This window comes from Oncorhynchus clarkii, chromosome 24, assembly GCF_045791955.1.
Source record: "Oncorhynchus clarkii lewisi isolate Uvic-CL-2024 chromosome 24, UVic_Ocla_1.0, whole genome shotgun sequence".
Taxonomy (NCBI): domain Eukaryota; kingdom Metazoa; phylum Chordata; class Actinopteri; order Salmoniformes; family Salmonidae; genus Oncorhynchus; species Oncorhynchus clarkii.
In genome coordinates this window covers 38,743,668-38,763,002 of record NC_092170.1, presented here as the reverse complement: position 1 = coordinate 38,763,002, position 19,335 = coordinate 38,743,668, and the positions used below count along the sequence as shown (strand labels likewise).

Sequence of the window (19,335 nt, the reverse complement as noted above, 5' to 3'; positions counted from 1 at the left end):
TCAGAGGGTGAATGGGGCAAGACAACATATTTAAGCGTCTTTGAATGGGGTATGGTAGTAGGTAACAACCAACCGTACACTGGAGACTGCTGCTACCATAACAACCATAGTACACTGGAGACTGCTGCTACCATAACAACCATAGTACACTGGAGACTGCTGCTACCATAGCACACTGGAGACTGCTGCTACCATAACAACCATAGTACACTGGAGACTGCTGCTACCATAACTACCATAGTACACTGGAGACTGCTGCTACCATAACAACCATAGTACACTGAAGACTGCTGCTACCATAACTTGTCTTGTATGGATGGTACCATAACACACTGTGGTTGGACATGAAAGGCCAGCACGGTGACCACACCAAACACTCACTTCTGTCCTGACTTAATGTCAGTATTAAACAGTTCTATAGAGACAGTCATTCCTCCCTGGAAGTAGCAAACAGTCAGTCAATCATTCTCTCCCTGGAAGTAGCAGACAGTCAGTCAATCATTCTCTCCCTGGAAGTAGCAGACAGTCAGTCAATCATTCTCTCCCTGGAAGTAGCAGACAGACAGTCAGTCAATCATTCCTCCCTGGAAGTAGCAGACAGTCAGTCAATCATTCTCTCCCTGGAAGTAGCAGACAGACAGTCAGTCAATCATTCTCTCCCTGGAAGTAGCAGACAGACAGTCAGTCAATCATTCTCTCCCTGGAAGTAGCAGACAGACAGTCAGTCAATCATTCTCTCCCTGGAAGTAGCAGACAGACAGTCAGTCAATCGTTCTCTCCCTGGAAGTAGCAGACAGACAGTCAGTCAATCATTCTCTCCCTGGAAGTAGCAGATAGTCATTCCTCCCTGGAAGTAGCAGACAGTCAGGACCTAGTGTAGTGTAGCACATAATGCTAACTACCAGAACACAGTGCTGCCCTGTCCCTGCCCCTGCCCCTGTCCCTGTCCCTGTCCCTGTCCCTGCCCCTGCCCCTGCCCCTGCCCCTGCCCCTGACCCTGCCCCTGCCCCTGCCCCTGTCCCTGCCCCTGCCCCTGTCCCTGCCCCTGTCCCTGCCCCTGCCCCTGTCCCTGCCCCTGTCCCTGTCCCTGCCCCTGTCAGTCCTATCAGTCCAGTACTACTGCTACTGGGGGCAGCTAGACTGTCCTTCTCCAACCAGGCCTGGAACAAACAGATGGAAAGCGAGCGCGAGAAAGGGAGACAAAGGAAAGAGAGAGAGAAAGAACAAGGAAGAAGGAGGGGCAGAAGGGAACGGATGGAAAAGGAGGAGAGGGGGTCTAGAGGTCTTCCAGACAGCAGCATGACTGAACGCGTGTGAAACGGGACTGTGGGGAGTTGGAATGTGAGCAAGGGATTTGTCCCCGGGACTTTTTACTTTGTTTTCTTCTTTCCATCTACGGCTGATGCTTGACTGTTGTAGTCTCCTCTGCTCCTGAGTCTCCTCTGCTCCTGAGTCTCCTCTGCTCCTGAGTCTCCTCTGCTCCTGAGTCTCCTCTGCTCCTGAGTCTCCTCTGCTCTAGTCACCGAGTCATGAGTCTCCTCTGCTCCTGATTCTCCTCTGCTCTAGTCACCGAGTCATGAGTCTCCTCTGCTCCTGATTCTCCTCTGCTCTAGTCACGGAGTCATGAGTCTTCTCTGCTCTAGTCACCGGGTCATGAGGCTCCTCTGCTCTAGTCATGGAGTCATGAGTCCTCTGCTCTAGTCACCGAGTCTTGAGTCTCCTCTGCTCTAGTCACCGAGTCATGAGTCTCCTCTGCTCTATTCACCGAGTCATGAGTCTCCTATGCTCTAGTCACCGAGTCATGAGTCTCCTCTGCTCTAGTCACCGAGTCATGAGTCCTCTACTCTAGTCACTGAGTAATGAGTCTCCTCTGCTCTAGTCACCGAGTCATGTGTCCTCTGCTTTAGTCACCGAGTCATGAGTCTCCTCTGCTCTAGTCACCGAGTCATGAGTCTCCTATGCTCTAGTCACCGAGTCATGAGTCTCCTCTGCTCTAGTCACCGAGTCATGAGTCTCCTATGCTCTAGTCACCGAGTCATGAGTCCTCTGCTCTAGTCACCGAGTCATGAGGCTCCTCTGCTCTAGTCACCGAGTCATGAGGCTCCTCTGCTCTAGTCACCGAGTCATGAGACTCCTCTGCTCTAGTCACCGAGTCATGAGTCTCCTATGCTCTAGTCACCGAGTCATGAGTCTCCTCTGCTCTAGTCACCGAGTCATGAGTCTCCTCTGCTCTAGTCACCGAGTCATGAGGCTTCTCTGCTCTAGTCACCGTGTCATGAGTCTCCTCTGCTCTAGTCACCGAGTCGTGAGTCTCCTCTGCTCTAGTCACTGAGTCATGAGTCTCCTATGCTCTAGTCACCGAGTCATGAGGCTCCTCTGCTCTAGTCACCGTGTCATGAGTCTCCTCTGCTCTAGTCACCGAGTCATGAGACTCCTCTGCTCTAGTCACCGAGTCATGAGTCTCCTCTGCTCTAGTCACCGAGTCATGAGGCTCCTCTGCTCTAGTCACCGTGTCATGAGTCTCCTCTGCTCTAGTCACCGAGTCATGAGACTTCTCTGCTCTAGTCACCGAGTCATGAGTCTCCTCTGCTCTAGTCACCGAGTCATGAGTCTCCTCTGCTCTAGTCACCGAGTCATGAGTCCTCTGCTCTAGTCACCGAGTCATGAGGCTCCTCTGCTCTAGTCACCGAGTCATGAGGCTCCTCTGCTCTAGTCACCGAGTCATGAGACTCCTCTGCTCTAGTCACCGAGTCATGAGTCTCCTATGCTCTAGTCATCGAGTCATGAGGCTCCTCTGCTCTAGTCACCGTGTCATGAGTCTCCTCTGCTCTAGTCACCGAGTCATGAGACTCCTCTGCTCTAGTCACCGAGTCATGAGTCTCCTCTGCTCTAGGCACCGAGTCATGAGTCTCCTCTGCTCTAGTCACCGAGTCATGAGTCTCCTCTGCTCTAGTCACCGAGTCATGAGGCTCCTCTGCTCTAGTCACCGAGTCATGAGTCTCCTCTGCTCTAGTCACCGAGTCATGAGTCCTCTGCTCTAGTCACCGAGTCATGAGTCCTCTGCTCTAGTCACCGAGTCATGAGGCTCCTCTGCTCTAGTCACCGAGTCATGAGGCTCCTCTGCTCTAGTCACCGAGTCATGAGACTCCTCTGCTCTAGTCACCGAGTCATGAGTCTCCTATGCTCTAGTCATCGAGTCATGAGGCTCCTCTGCTCTAGTCACCGTGTCATGAGTCTCCTCTGCTCTAGTCACCGAGTCATGAGACTCCTCTGCTCTAGTCACCGAGTCATGAGTCTCCTCTGCTCTAGTCACCGAGTCATGAGTCTCCTCTGCTCTAGTCACCGAGTCATGAGTCTCCTCTGCTCTAGTCACCGAGTCATGAGGCTCCTCTGCTCTAGTCACCGAGTCATGAGGCTCCTCTGCTCTAGTCACCGAGTCATGAGTCTCCTCTGCTCTAGTCACCGTGTCATGAGGCTCCTCTGCTCTAGTCACCGTGTCATGAGTCTCCTCTGCTCTAGTCACCGAGTCATGAGTCTCCTCTGCTCTAGTCACCGTGTCATGAGTCTCCTCTGCTCTAGTCACCGAGTCATGAGGCTCCTATGCTCTAGTCACCGAGTCATGAGTCTCCTCTGCTCTAGTCACCGAGTCATGAGTCCTCTACTCTAGTCACTGAGTAATGAGTCTCCTCTGCTCTAGTCACCGAGTCATGTGTCCTCTGCTTTAGTCACCGAGTCATGAGTCTCCTCTGCTCTAGTCACCGAGTCATGAGTCTCCTATGCTCTAGTCACCGAGTCATGAGTCTCCTCTGCTCTAGTCACCGAGTCATGAGTCTCCTATGCTCTAGTCACCGAGTCATGAGTCCTCTGCTCTAGTCACCGAGTCATGAGGCTCCTCTGCTCTAGTCACCGAGTCATGAGGCTCCTCTGCTCTAGTCACCGAGTCATGAGACTCCTCTGCTCTAGTCACCGAGTCATGAGTCTCCTATGCTCTAGTCACCGAGTCATGAGTCTCCTCTGCTCTAGTCACCGAGTCATGAGTCTCCTCTGCTCTAGTCACCGAGTCATGAGGCTTCTCTGCTCTAGTCACCGTGTCATGAGTCTCCTCTGCTCTAGTCACCGAGTCATGAGTCTCCTCTGCTCTAGTCACTGAGTCATGAGTCTCCTATGCTCTAGTCACCGAGTCATGAGGCTCCTCTGCTCTAGTCACCGTGTCATGAGTCTCCTCTGCTCTAGTCACCGAGTCATGAGACTCCTCTGCTCTAGTCACCGAGTCATGAGTCTCCTCTGCTCTAGTCACCGAGTCATGAGGCTCCTCTGCTCTAGTCACCGTGTCATGAGTCTCCTCTGCTCTAGTCACCGAGTCATGAGTCTTCTCTGCTCTAGTCACCGAGTCATGAGTCTCCTCTGCTCTAGTCACCGAGTCATGAGTCTCCTCTGCTCTAGTCACCGAGTCATGAGTCCTCTGCTCTAGTCACCGAGTCATGAGGCTCCTCTGCTCTAGTCACCGAGTCATGAGGCTCCTCTGCTCTAGTCACCGAGTCATGAGACTCCTCTGCTCTAGTCACCGAGTCATGAGTCTCCTATGCTCTAGTCATCGAGTCATGAGGCTCCTCTGCTCTAGTCACCGTGTCATGAGTCTCCTCTGCTCTAGTCACCGAGTCATGAGACTCCTCTGCTCTAGTCACCGAGTCATGAGTCTCCTCTGCTCTAGGCACCGAGTCATGAGTCTCCTCTGCTCTAGTCACCGAGTCATGAGTCTCCTCTGCTCTAGTCACCGAGTCATGAGGCTCCTCTGCTCTAGTCACCGAGTCATGAGTCTCCTCTGCTCTAGTCACCGAGTCATGAGTCCTCTGCTCTAGTCACCGAGTCATGAGGCTCCTCTGCTCTAGTCACCGAGTCATGAGGCTCCTCTGCTCTAGTCACCGAGTCATGAGACTCCTCTGCTCTAGTCACCGAGTCATGAGTCTCCTATGCTCTAGTCATCGAGTCATGAGGCTCCTCTGCTCTAGTCACCGTGTCATGAGTCTCCTCTGCTCTAGTCACCGAGTCATGAGACTCCTCTGCTCTAGTCACCGAGTCATGAGTCTCCTCTGCTCTAGTCACCGAGTCATGAGTCTCCTCTGCTCTAGTCACCGAGTCATGAGTCTCCTCTGCTCTAGTCACCGAGTCATGAGGCTCCTCTGCTCTAGTCACCGAGTCATGAGGCTCCTCTGCTCTAGTCACCGAGTCATGAGTCTCCTCTGCTCTAGTCACCGTGTCATGAGGCTCCTCTGCTCTAGTCACCGTGTCATGAGTCTCCTCTGCTCTAGTCACCGAGTCATGAGTCTCCTCTGCTCTAGTCACCGTGTCATGAGTCTCCTCTGCTCTAGTCACCGAGTCATGAGGCTCCTCTGCTCTAGTCACCGAGTCATGAGTCTCCTCTGCTCTAGTCACCGAGTCATGAGTCTCCTCTGCTCTAGTCACCGAGTCATGAGTGTCCTCTGCTCTAGTCACCGAGTCATGAGTCTCCTCTGCTCTAGTCACCGAGTCATGAGTGTCCTCTGCTCTAGTCAACGAGTCATGAGTCTCCTCTGCTCTAGTCACCGAGTCATGAGTCTCCTCTGCTCTATTCACCGAGTCATGAGTCTCCTCTGCTCTAGTCACCGTGTCATGAGTCTCCTCTGCTCTAGTCACCGAGTCATGAGTCTCCTCTGCTCTAGTCACCGTGTCATGAGTCTCCTCTGCTCTAGTCACCGAGTCATGAGCCTCCTCTGCTCTATTCACCGAGTCATGAGGCTCCTCTGCTCTAGTCACCGAGTCATGAGGCTCCTCTGCTCTAGTCACCGTGTCATGAGGCTCCTCTGCTCTAGTCACCGAGTCATGAGGCTCCTCTGCTCTAGTCACCGAGTCATGAGGCTCCTCTGCTCTAGTCACCGAGTCATGAGGCTCCTCTGCTCTAGTCACCGTGTCATGAGGCTCCTCTGCTCTAGTCACCGAGTCATGAGGCTCCTCTGCTCTAGTCACCGTGTCATGAGTCTCCTCTCGCAATAAAATGCAATCTTACGGTGGTCATTTTGAGTTCAGTGTGTGTGCCTGTGTGGGTGTGTGCCTGTGTGGGTGGGTGCCTGTGTGGGTGTGTGGGTGTGTGCCTGTGTGGGTGCGTGTCTGTGTGGGTGTGTGCCTGTGTGGGTGCGTGTCTGTGTGGGTGCGTGTCTGTGTGGGTGCGTGTCCGTGTGGATACATGTCTGTGTGGGTGTGTGTATGTGTGCCTGTGTGGGTGTGTGCCTGTGTGGGTGTGTGCCTGTGTGGGTGCGTGTCTGTGTGGGTGCGTGTCTGTGTGGGTGCGTGTCTGTGTGGATGCGTGTCTGTGTGGGTGTGGGTGCGTGTCTGTGTGGATACGTGTCTGTGTGGATGCGTGTCTGTGTGGGTGCGTGTCTGTGTGGGTGTGTGTATGTGTGGGTGCGTGTCCGTGTGGATACATGTCTGTGTGGGTGTGTGTATGTGTGGGTGCGTGTATGTGTGTATGTGTGGGTGCGTGTCTGTGTGTATACGTGTCTGTGTGGGTGTGTGTCTGTGTGGGTGCGTGTATGTGTGTATGTGTGGGTGCGTGTCTGTGTGCTTTAGGAATGTCCTGCTGACCACACGGGTGGAAGTCATTAGCTTGATTGGCTCTGTAGCTGCTTGGGAGATAGTTCTCACTTGGGCAAACACACACACAAACACGTGTCCGTTCACCTTGCTGAAACACATCCCCCCTCCTTCACGCTTTCCCCTCTTCCTTTCTTCCTCTCCTCCTGCATCTATCCATCTCTTTATCTTCCCCCTTCCCTTGTGCTATCTGGTTCTTTCATTACAGTCTCTCTCTCTCTCTCTCACTCTTCCCTCGTGCTATCTGGTTCTTTCATTACAGTCTCTCTTTCTCTCTCTCTCTCTCTCTCTCTCTCTCTCTCTCTCTCTCTCTCTCTCTCTTCCCTCGTGCTATCTGGTTCTTTCATTACAGTCTCTCTCTCTCTCTCTCTCTCTTCCCTCGTGCTATCTGGTTCTTTCATTACAGTCTCTCTCTCTCTCTCTCTCTCTCTCTTCCCTCGTGCTATCTGGTTCTTTCATTACAGTCTTTCTCTCTCTCTCTCTCTCTCTCTCTCTCTCTCTCTCACTCTTCCCTCGTGCTATCTGGTTCTTTCATTACAGTCTCTCTCTCTCTCTCTCTCTCTCTCTCTCTCTCTCTCTCTCTCTCTCTCTCTCTCTCTCTTCCCTCATGCTATCTGGTTCGTTCATTACAGTCTCTCTCTCTCTCTCTTCCCTGTGATCTTCTCAGAAGACATGGGATAATTAAGTACCTGATTGTGGGGACAGATTTCAGCGTGACACTCAAACAAAGCAAGACAGAACTGAGATGAAAGATGAGACTGTCAGGGGAGAGAGAGGGAGGGAGAGTGAAAGAGAAACTGTCACAGTGAAGCAGAGAATCACACACACAGACACGGAGATGAGGCCAATACCATTAAGACGTGGAGTCTGAGCCAGAGAGAACATGTCAGTGATCTTACTGTTGGTGACTCAAATGACAGATGGGCCATCAGACAGCCTCCTGCTTTGTGTTTTTCTCATCCTGTGTCAGCTCCTCATTTCTGTGAATGTCATAGTCTTCTCCTTGGCTGCTGCTGCTGTAGTAGTGTATCGCTCTGCTTCTAGCACTATGACACCATCGTGGGTGACAGGAACTATGACACCATCGTGGGTGACAGGAACTATGACGCCATCGTGGGTGACAGGAACTATGACACCATCGCGGGTGACAGGAACTATGACATGATCGTGGGTGACAGGGACTAGGACACCATCGTGGGTGACAGGGACTAGGACACCATCGTGGGTGACAGGAACTATGACACCATTGTGGGTGACAGGAACTATGACACCATCGCAGGTGACAGGAACTATGACACCATCGCGGGTGACAGGAACTATGACACCATCGTGGGTGACAGGGACAAGGACATCGTGGGTGACAGGGATCATGTTGGTTATAATGCAGGATGTGGTGGAGATGCAGTTTTATTGGTTATTCAGCGTTAACGTAGCTTCTAATTAAATAAAATATTGTTGTATTGTTCCGGATGTGGTTTATAATTCTAAAAGTGAGCAATATAATATTTCCAGGACTGGTGTATAAATCTGTCTCTCCCCTCCCTCCCATCCTTCTCTTTTCCAGGACTCTTGGTGGCCTCTCCTCTTTCCCCATCTCCTCCTCCACCCTGGATCTGTCTGTCTCTCTCCCCCTCTCTCCCACCTTCACCAACCCTCCCAGCGTATTCCCGGAAACATGGTTACCCATGACGACCAGCCAGGACTTCCTGCAGGTTCCGGTATCCCGTGACGACCGGAGCTATCGGACCGTCTACACCCTCTTCCACAAGACGGTGTCCGAAACCAAGTTCCGCATCCTGAAGATCCTCCGCGTCCAGAACCCCTTCCTCTGGGAGAAATACAAGCGGTGAGTTATCATAGTTATTACACAGAAATTAAATGGGATGTTATTACACAGTTATTAAATGGGTATGTTATTACACAGTTATTAAATGGGTATGTTATTACACATAAATTAAATGGGTATGTTATTACACAGTTATTAAATGGGTATGTTATTATACAGTTATTAAATTGGTATGTTATTACACAGAAATTCACCTGGGTCCTGGTGGAGGTAAGGAGATGGTTGAGTTAGTAGCTACACACTTATTAGCAGTTAGTTTGTTATGAATGTCTGAATCACGGCTCTTGTGTTCCTGTAGATAGATGGCTGCTACACTGGTCCTGCTTTAGATCAGACCTAGGGCAAAGACTGATGTCTGACCCTGCTTTAGACCAGACCTAGGGCAAAGACTGATGTCTGGTCCTGCTTTAGACCAGACCTAGGGGAAAGACTGATGTCTGATCCTGCTTTAGATCAGACCTAGGGGAAAGACTGATGTTTGGTCCTGCTTTAGACCAGACCTAGGGGAAAGACTGATGTCTGATCCTGCCTTAGACCAGACCTAGGGGAAAGACTGATGTCTGATCCTGCCTTAGACCAGACCTAGGGGAAAGACTGATGTCTGATCCTGCCTTAGACCAGACCTAGGGGAAAGACTGATGTCTGATCCTGCTTTAGACCAGACCTAGGGGAAAGACTGATGTCTGATCCTGCTTTAGACCAGACCTAGGGGAAAGACTGATGTCTGATCCTGCTTTAGACCAGACCTAGGGGAAAGACTAATGTCTGACCCTGCTTTAGACCAGACCTAGGGGAAAGACTGATGTCTGATCCTGCCTTAGACCAGACCTAGGGGAAAGACTGATGTCTGATCCTGCTTTAGACCAGACCTAGGGGAAAGATGGATGTCTGACCCTGCTTTAGACCAGACCTAGGGGAAAGACTGATGTCTGATCCTGCTTTAGACCAGACCTAGGGGAAAGACTGATGTCTGATCCTGCCTTAGACCAGACCTAGGGGAAAGACGGATGTCTGATCCTGCCTTAGACCAGACCTAGGGGAAAGACTGATGTCTGATCCTGCCTTAGACCAGACCTAGGGGAAAGACGGATGTCTGATCCTGCCTTAGACCAGACCTAGGGGAAAGACTGATGTCTGATCCTGCTTTAGACCAGACCCAGGGGAAAGACTGATGTCTGATCCTGCTTTAGACCAGACCTAGGGGAAAGACGGATGTCTGACCCTGCTTTAGACCAGACCTAGGGGAAAGACTGATGTCTGATCCTGCTTTAGACCAGACCTAGGGGAAAGACTGATGTCTGATCCTGCCTTAGACCAGACCTAGGGGAAAGACGGATGTCTGATCCTGCCTTAGACCAGACCTAGGGGAAAGACTGATGTCTGATCCTGCCTTAGACCAGACCTAGGGGAAAGACGGATGTCTGATCCTGCCTTAGACCAGACCTAGGGGAAAGACTGATGTCTGATCCTGCTTTAGACCAGACCTAGGGGAAAGACGGATGTCTGATCCTGCCTTAGACCAGACCTAGGGGAAAGACTGATGTCTGATCCTGCTTTAGACCAGACCTAGGGGAAAGACTGATGTCTGATCCTGCTTTAGACCAGACCTAGGGGAAAGACTGATGTCTGATCCTGCTTTAGACCAGACCTAGGGGAAAGACTGATGTCTGATCCTGCTTTAGACCAGACCTAGGGGAAAGACTGATGTCTGGTCCTGCTTTAGACCAGACCTAGGGGAAAGACTGATGTTTGGTCCTGCTTTAGATCAGACCTAGGGGAAAGACTGATGTCTGATCCTGCTTTAGATCAGACCTAGGGGAAAGACTGATGTCTGATCCTGCCTTAGACCAGACCTAGGGGAAAGACTGATGTCTGATCCTGCCTTAGACCAGACCTAGGGGAAAGACTGATGTCTGACCCTGCTTTAGACCAGACCTAGGGCAAAGACTGATGTCTGATCCTGCTTTAGACCAGACCTAGGGGAAAGACTGATGTCTGACCCTGCTTTAGGCCAGACCTAGGGGAAAGACTGATGTCTGATCCTGCTTTAGACCAGACCTAGGGGAAAGACTGATGTCTGATCCTGCCTTAGACCAGACCTAGGGGAAAGACTGATGTCTGATCCTGCTTTAGACCAGACCTAGGGGAAAGACTGATGTCTGATCCTGCTTTAGACCAGACCTAGGGGAAAGACGGATGTCTGATCCTGCCTTAGACCAGACCTAGGGGAAAGACGGATGTCTGATCCTGCTTTAGACCAGACCTAGGGGAAAGACTGATGTCTGATCCTGCTTTAGACCAGACCTAGGGGAAAGACGGATGTCTGATCCTGCTTTAGACCAGACCTAGGGGAAAGACGGATGTCTGATCCTGCTTTAGACCAGACCTAGGGGAAAGACTGATGTCTGATCCTGCTTTAGACCAGACCTAGGGGAAAGACTGATGTCTGGTCCTGCTTTAGACCAGACCTAGGGGAAAGACTGATGTCTGATCCTGCCTTAGACCAGACCTAGGGGAAAGACTGATGTCTGATCCTGCCTTAGACCAGACCTAGGGGAAAGACTGATGTCTGATCCTGCTTTAGACCAGACCTAGGGGAAAGACTGATGTCTGATCCTGCTTTAGACCAGACCTAGGGGAAAGACTGATGTCTGATCCTGCTTTAGACCAGACCTAGGGGAAAGACTAATGTCTGACCCTGCTTTAGACCAGACCTAGGGGAAAGACTGATGTCTGATCCTGCCTTAGACCAGACCTAGGGGAAAGACTGATGTCTGATCCTGCTTTAGACCAGACCTAGGGGAAAGATGGATGTCTGACCCTGCCTTAGACCAGACCTAGGGGAAAGACTGATGTCTGATCCTGCCTTAGACCAGACCTAGGGGAAAGACTGATGTCTGATCCTGCTTTAGACCAGACCTAGGGGAAAGACTGATGTCTGATCCTGCTTTAGACCAGACCTAGGGGAAAGACTGATGTCTGATCCTGCTTTAGACCAGACCTAGGGGAAAGACTAATGTCTGACCCTGCTTTAGACCAGACCTAGGGGAAAGACTGATGTCTGATCCTGCCTTAGACCAGACCTAGGGGAAAGACTGATGTCTGATCCTGCTTTAGACCAGACCTAGGGGAAAGATGGATGTCTGACCCTGCTTTAGACCAGACCTAGGGGAAAGACTGATGTCTGATCCTGCTTTAGACCAGACCTAGGGGAAAGACTGATGTCTGATCCTGCCTTAGACCAGACCTAGGGGAAAGACGGATGTCTGATCCTGCCTTAGACCAGACCTAGGGGAAAGACTGATGTCTGATCCTGCCTTAGACCAGACCTAGGGGAAAGACGGATGTCTGATCCTGCCTTAGACCAGACCTAGGGGAAAGACTGATGTCTGATCCTGCTTTAGACCAGACCTAGGGGAAAGACTGATGTCTGATCCTGCTTTAGACCAGACCTAGGGGAAAGACTGATGTCTGATCCTGCTTTAGACCAGACCTAGGGGAAAGACGGATGTCTGACCCTGCTTTAGACCAGACCTAGGGGAAAGACTGATGTATGATCCTGCTTTAGACCAGACCTAGGGGAAAGACTGATGTCTGATCCTGCCTTAGACCAGACCTAGGGGAAAGACGGATGTCTGATCCTGCCTTAGACCAGACCTAGGGGAAAGACTGATGTCTGATCCTGCCTTAGACCAGACCTAGGGGAAAGACGGATGTCTGATCCTGCCTTAGACCAGACCTAGGGGAAAGACTGATGTCTGATCCTGCTTTAGACCAGACCTAGGGGAAAGACGGATGTCTGATCCTGCCTTAGACCAGACCTAGGGGAAAGACTGATGTCTGATCCTGCCTTAGACCAGACCTAGGGGAAAGACGGATGTCTGATCCTGCCTTAGACCAGACCTAGGGGAAAGACTGATGTCTGATCCTGCCTTAGACCAGACCTAGGGGAAAGACGGATGTCTGATCCTGCCTTAGACCAGACCTAGGGGAAAGACTGATGTCTGATCCTGCTTTAGACCAGACCCAGGGGAAAGACTGATGTCTGATCCTGCTTTAGACCAGACCTAGGGGAAAGACTGATGTCTGACCCTGCTTTAGACCAGACCTAGGGGAAAGACTGATGTCTGATCCTGCTTTAGACCAGACCTAGGGGAAAGACTGATGTCTGATCCTGCCTTAGACCAGACCTAGGGGAAAGACTGATGTCTGATCCTGCCTTAGACCAGACCTAGGGGAAAGACTGATGTCTGACCCTGCTTTAGACCAGACCTAGGGCAAAGACTGATGTCTGATCCTGCTTTAGACCAGACCTAGGGGAAAGACTGATGTCTGACCCTGCTTTAGACCAGACCTAGGGGAAAGACTGATGTCTGATCCTGCTTTAGACCAGACCTAGGGGAAAGACTGATGTCTGATCCTGCCTTAGACCAGACCTAGGGGAAAGACTGATGTCTGATCCTGCTTTAGACCAGACCTAGGGGAAAGACTGATGTCTGATCCTGCTTTAGACCAGACCTAGGGGAAAGACGGATGTCTGATCCTGCCTTAGACCAGACCTAGGGGAAAGACGGATGTCTGATCCTGCTTTAGACCAGACCTAGGGGAAAGACTGATGTCTGATCCTGCTTTAGACCAGACCTAGGGGAAAGACGGATGTCTGATCCTGCTTTAGACCAGACCTAGGGGAAAGACGGATGTCTGATCCTGCTTTAGACCAGACCTAGGGGAAAGACTGATGTCTGATCCTGCTTTAGACCAGACCTAGGGGAAAGACTGATGTCTGGTCCTGCTTTAGACCAGACCTAGGGGAAAGACGGATGTCTGATCCTGCTTTAGACCAGACCTAGGGGAAAGACTGATGTCTGATCCTGCCTTAGACCAGACCTAGGGGAAAGACGGATGTGTCTCCGCTATGGCCCTGAATATAAATGCTCTGGAAGGGGTCTGTTCCAGGCTAAATGGCTCTGATGCCAGAATGCACCAGAACGTTTTCAATTGGGGCCAAAAAAGAGGTCATTGGTTTTGTTGTGGTTAGTGTTGTGTTTCAATATGACTGAATGCTGTGGGTGCTTTGTTCTGTACGAATGGTGAGAGCCAAGCTGTGTGTGTGTGTGTGTGTGTGTGTGTGTGTGTGTGTGTGTGTGTGTGTGTGTGTGTGTGTGTGTGTGTGTGTGTGTGTGTGTGTGTGTGTGTGTTCAGTGTGTGTGTGTGTGTGTGTGTGTTCAGTGTGTGTGTGTGTGTGTGTTCAGTGTGTGTGTGTTCAGTGTGTGTGTGTGTGTGTGTGTGTGTTCAGTGTGTGTGTGTGTGTGTGTGTGTGTGTGTGTGTGTGTGTTCAGTGTGTGTGTGTGTGTGTGTGTCTGAACACACAGCTGGGCTCTCACGATTAGTGTAACCCACTTGTGAAGGTGAGACCGTGAGAACCGGGATTCAGAAGCACAGGAAGTGGGTCCTTGATTTTTTTTTATACATCCCGTTGCCATAGATACGGCAGAAGGGAATAGAGCACAGAGAGGATGAGTCAGGGGGTGGTGTTGTGTGTGTGTGTGTGTGTGTGTGTGTGTGTGTGTGTGTGTCTGTGTGTGTGTCTGTGCGTGTGTGTGCGTGTGCGTGTGTGTGTGTGTGTGTGTGTGTGCGTATGTGTGTGTGTGTCGTACTTTGTAGAATCAGTGAATCAAATAGACTAGACTGTAGAGTTAAAGCTGTTTCACTGTATCTGGTTCAAAAGTGTAAACATTCAATCACTAAATATGTCAAAAATAACACACATACGATCACTAGACTGAAGACATCATTAATACCCCCCCCCCCTCCTCTCCCCCTGACAGGAAGAAGGAGTACATGTCTCGTCGTCTCTCGGAGATGGACAGGATGCTGAGCGAGCGTCACCTTTTCCACGGCACCTCCACTGAGGTGGTAGAGGGCATCTGCAAACACAACTTTGACCCGCGTGTCAGTGGCAAACATGCCACCATGTTCGGACAAGGCTCCTACTTCGCCCGCAAGGCCGTCTACTCCCATAACTTCTCCAAGCGCTCTCCTAAAGGGATCCACTCCATGTTCCTGGCCAAAGTGCTCACCGGCAGGTTAGTAGTCTTTATGGGATTACTATGTCCTCACTGACAGGTTAGTAGTCTTTATGGGATTACTATGTCCTCACTGACATGTTAGTAGTCTTTATGGGATTACTATGACCTCACTGACAGGTTAGTAGTCTTTATGGGATTACTATGTCCTCACTGACAGGTTAGTAGTCTTTATGGGATTACTATGTCCTCACTGACAGTCTTTATGGGATTACTGTGTCCTCACTGACATGTTAGTAGTCTTTATGGGATTACTATGTCCTCACTGACAGGTTAGTAGTCTTTATGGGATTACTATGTCATCACAGACAGGTTAGTAGTCTTTATGGGATTACTATGTCCTCACTGACAGGTTAGTAGTCTTTATGGGATTACTATGACCTCACTGACATGTTAGTAGTCTTTATGGGATTACTATGTCCTCACTGACAGGTTAGTAGTCTTTATGGGATTACTATGTCCTCACTGACAGTCTTTATGGGATTACTATGTCCTCACTGACATGTTAGTAGTCTTTATGGGATTACTATGTCCTCACTAACATTCTTTATGGGATTACTATGTCCTCACTGACAGTCTTTATGGGATTACTATGTCCTCACTAACAGTCTTTATGGGATTACTATGTCCTCACTAACAGTCTTTATGGGATTACTATGTCCTCACTAACAGTCTTTATGGGATTACTATGTCCTCGCTGACAGTCTTTATGGGATTACTGTGTCCTCACTGACATGTTAGTAGTCTTTATGGGATTACTATGTCCTCACTGACAGGTTAGTAGTCTTTATGGGATTACTATGTCCTCACTGACATGTTAGTAGTCTTTATGGGATTACTATGTCCTCACTGACATGTTAGTAGTCTTTATGGGATTACTATGTCATCACAGACAGGTTAGTAGTCTTTATGGGATTACTATGTCCTCACTGACATGTTAGTAGTCTTTATGGGATTACTATGTCCTCACTAACAGTCTTTATGGGATTACTATGTCCTCGCTGACAGTCTTTATGGGATTACTATGTCCACACTGACATGTTAGTAGTCTTTATGGGATTACTATGTCCTCACTAACAGTCTTTATGGGATTACTATGTCCTCGCTGACAGTCTTTATGGGATTACTGTGTCCTCACTGACATGTTAGTAGTCTTTATGGGATTACTATGTCCTCACTGACAGGTTAGTAGTCTTTATGGGATTACTATGTCCACACTGACATGTTAGTAGTCTTTATGGGATTACTATGTCCTCACTGACATGTTAGTAGTCTTTATGGGATTACTATGTCCTCACTAACAGTCTTTATGGGATTACTATGTCCTCGCTGACAGTCTTTATGGGATTACAATGTCCTCGCTGACAGGTTAGTAGTCTTTATGGGATTACTATGTCCTCACTGACAGGTTAGTAGTCTTTATGGGATTACTATGTCCTCACTAACAGTCTTTATGGGATTACTATGTCCTCGCTGACAGTCTTTATGGGATTACTATGTCCTCGCTGACAGGTTAGTAGTCTTTATGGGATTACTATGTCCTCACTGACAGGTTAGTAGTCTTTATGGGATTACTATGTCCTCTCTGACAGTCTTTATGGGATTACTATGTCCTCACTGACAGGTTAGTAGTCTTTATGGGATTACTATGTCCTCACTGACAGGTTAGTAGTCTTTATGGGATTACTATGTCATCACAGACAGGTTAGTAGTCTTTATGGGATTACTATGTCCTCACCGGCAGGTTAGTAGTCTTTATGGGATTACTATGTCCTCACTAACAGTCTTTATGGGATTACTATGTCCTCACTGACAGGTTAGTAGTCTTTATGGGATTACTATGTCCTCACTGACAGTCTTTATGGGATTACTATGTCCTCACCGGCAGGTTAGTAGTCTTAATGGGATTACTATGTCATCACAGACAGGTTAGTAGTCTTTATGGGATTACTATGTCCTCATTGACAGTCTTTATGGGATTACTGTGATTTATAGCATCACACAGAAATGTGGTTGAAGAAAACTCTTCCTGAACTCAGTAGACCACTCAGTAGACCACTCAGTAGACCACATCCATGATTGTTCCATTTGGTGAGCACTCGCAGAACTTGACATTGTTCCTCTCTCCTCTGTGTCTCCAGGTTTACAGTGGGGAACCCCTCTATGCGTCGGCCGCCCCCACTCAGCCCCCGCGACCCTTCCAGTGACCTCTACGACTCGTGTGTAGACAACTGGGTGGACCCCCAGATCTATGTTATCTTTAACGACGACCAGAGCTACCCCTACTTTATCATCCAGTACGAAGAGGTTCCCAGTACCGTGGCTATCTGACACAGAGCAGACTGAACCAAACCCAGTACTGTGGCTGAGAACAGACCAGACAGAATCAAACCCAGTACTGTGGCTGAGAACAGACCAGACCGAACCAAACACAGTACTGTGGCTGAGAACAGACCAGACAGAACCAAACCCAGTACTGTGGCTGAGAACAGACCAGACCGAACCAAACCCAGTACTGTGGCTGAGAACAGACCAGACAGAACCAAACCCAGTACTGTGGCTGAGAACAGACCAGACAGAACCAAACCCAGTACTGTGGCTGAGAACAGACCAGACCGAACCAAACCAGAGCTACCTCATACTGCATCATCAGTATGAAGAGTTAACCAGTACTGTCAACATCTGAGATCTATTGGTTCCTCCCTACACCCGTCAACCACAGCAGCTTCCATCTGTATGCTGTTGGTTTGAAGCCCTTAAATTGGACAGTGGATGGCGTTTCATTTGGATACAATGCTGTGTGAATAGACATTAGCGTCTGCCATTTTGGGTCTGAACAGTTTCATTTGGACACAATGCTGTGTGAATAGACATTAGCGTCTGCCATTTTGGGTCTGAACAGTTTCATTTGGACACAATGCTGTGAGAATAGACATTAGCGTCTGCCATTTTGGGTCTGAACAGTTTAATTTGGACACTGCTGTGAGAATAGACATTAGCGTCTGCCATTTTGGGTCGGAAGAGTGGACAGTTTAATTTGGACCCAATGTTGTGTGAATGGATAATTGCCTTGGCGTCTGCCATTTTGGATCCCCATCGGGACTGAACAGTGGACAGAGTCACTGAGACTCAGTGCTGGAGTGACCACATTACGTTTCTGTTTAAAACATAACCCCAATCTCTCTCTCTCTCTAAGACCTCTTTCTCTCAGAGGGCAGACATATTTGGTGAGATAAGCTACGTACGTTCTTCTTGTTTATGTTTGAACTGTGTGCCTTTTGTTCATAAAAATGTTTATTTATGTTAGTTAATGTAACATTGAGTAAATAAATAATCTAAAAGAGAAAATCATAGCGCTGTCCAGACTGCTTTTATTGCCCAGTTTTATATTTAATTGGCAGTTGAGTACACTCTTTCTACAACCTCAGCAAACACTGGTCCTGTTTTATGGGCCTACTGTAAGTAGCCTAGATGCAGCCAAGACAGAAAGATAAACGCAGTCATAAGAGCATAATATACAAGGAATTTCTCCAAGCTGCTAATGAGAACCTTGACGACCTTGCACCTAGCCGGTGGGAATTCTGGTGGGGTGACCCCACCCAGGCAGTGGCAGTGCTGGCAACACTGAAATCCATGGTGAGGGGGGTCACACTCTGACAATCAGAGAGGGGGCAAATTATTGTGGCCCTGGTGGCACAAAATCATCAAAGGTCTGACTGCACAGAGATTCTTGGGGAAATTGTCACAACAGCATGTGTGTGTTTCAGGGTAGGGGGGTGGGTCTCAGAACCATCAGCTAGGACTTGACATTGGTTAATCAAACCTTCCATTCTTGGTCAATGTTGCATGCCCTCTCAAACAGCTACAACTGTATTTGCATTCACACATGAAGTCTTCTCTTGAGTTGGGCTCAGAGATGGAACAACTGTTGAACGTCTGAGCTTGTGGCTGTTTGTGGTGGGAGAGGAGTCGAGTGTGTGTGTGTGTGTGTGCGTGTGTGCGTGCGTGCGTGTGTCCCACATCTGTTGCTATGGGGTAATTCAAGGGTTTTTCTTTATTTTTACTATTTTCCACATTGTAGGATTATAGTGAAGACATTAACATTATGAATGGTTCTGGGATTTTTGCTCACCGTTCTTGTGATCATTTTGACCCCACGGGGTGAGATCTTGCGTGGAGCCCCAGATCGAGGGAGATTATCAGTGGTCTTGTATGTCTTCCATTTCCTAATAATTGCTCCCACAGTTGATTTCTTCAAACCAAGCTGCTTACCTATTGCAGATTCAGTCTTCCCAGCCTGGTGCAGGTCTACAATTTTGTTTCTGGTGTCCTTTGACAGTTCTTTGGTCTTGGCCATAGTGGAGTTTGGAGTGTGACTGTTTGAGGTTGTGGACAGGTGTCTTTTATACAGATAACAAGTTCAAACAGGTGCCATTAATACAGGTAACGAGTGGAGGACAGAGGAGCCTCTTAAAGAAGAAGTTACAGGTCTGTGAGAGCCAGAAATCTTGCTTATTTGTAGGTGACCAAATACTTATCTTCCACCATAATTTGCAAATAAATTAATAAAAAATCCCACAATGTGATTTTTTTATATATTTTTTCTCATTTTGTCTGTCATAGTTGAAGTGTACCTATGATGAAAATTACAGGCCTCTCTCATCTTTTTAAGTGGGAGAACTTGCACAATTGGTGGCTGACTAAATGCTTTTTTGCCCCACTGTACATGCAGGTTTAAATACCTCTGACCTAGTGAGATATACATGGAGGAGGTTT

The 19,335-nt window shown here is 49.0% G+C and overlaps 1 protein-coding gene across 1 annotated transcript in view; it reads left to right on the top strand.

Moving 5' to 3' along the window:
- The window catches only part of LOC139382767 (TCDD-inducible poly(ADP-ribose) polymerase), a 37,529-nt gene extending 18,395 nt beyond the window's left edge, over nucleotides 1-19,134 (top strand). Inside the window, exons 5-7 of the mRNA XM_071126904.1 lie at nucleotides 8,192-8,473; nucleotides 14,302-14,559; nucleotides 16,701-19,134. Coding sequence (XP_070983005.1) covers nucleotides 8,192-8,473; nucleotides 14,302-14,559; nucleotides 16,701-16,890 — 730 coding nt within the window. The 3' untranslated portion in view covers nucleotides 16,891-19,134. The remainder of the gene's footprint in view (nucleotides 1-8,191; nucleotides 8,474-14,301; nucleotides 14,560-16,700) is intronic.
- Nucleotides 19,135-19,335: the final 201 nt, after the last annotated feature.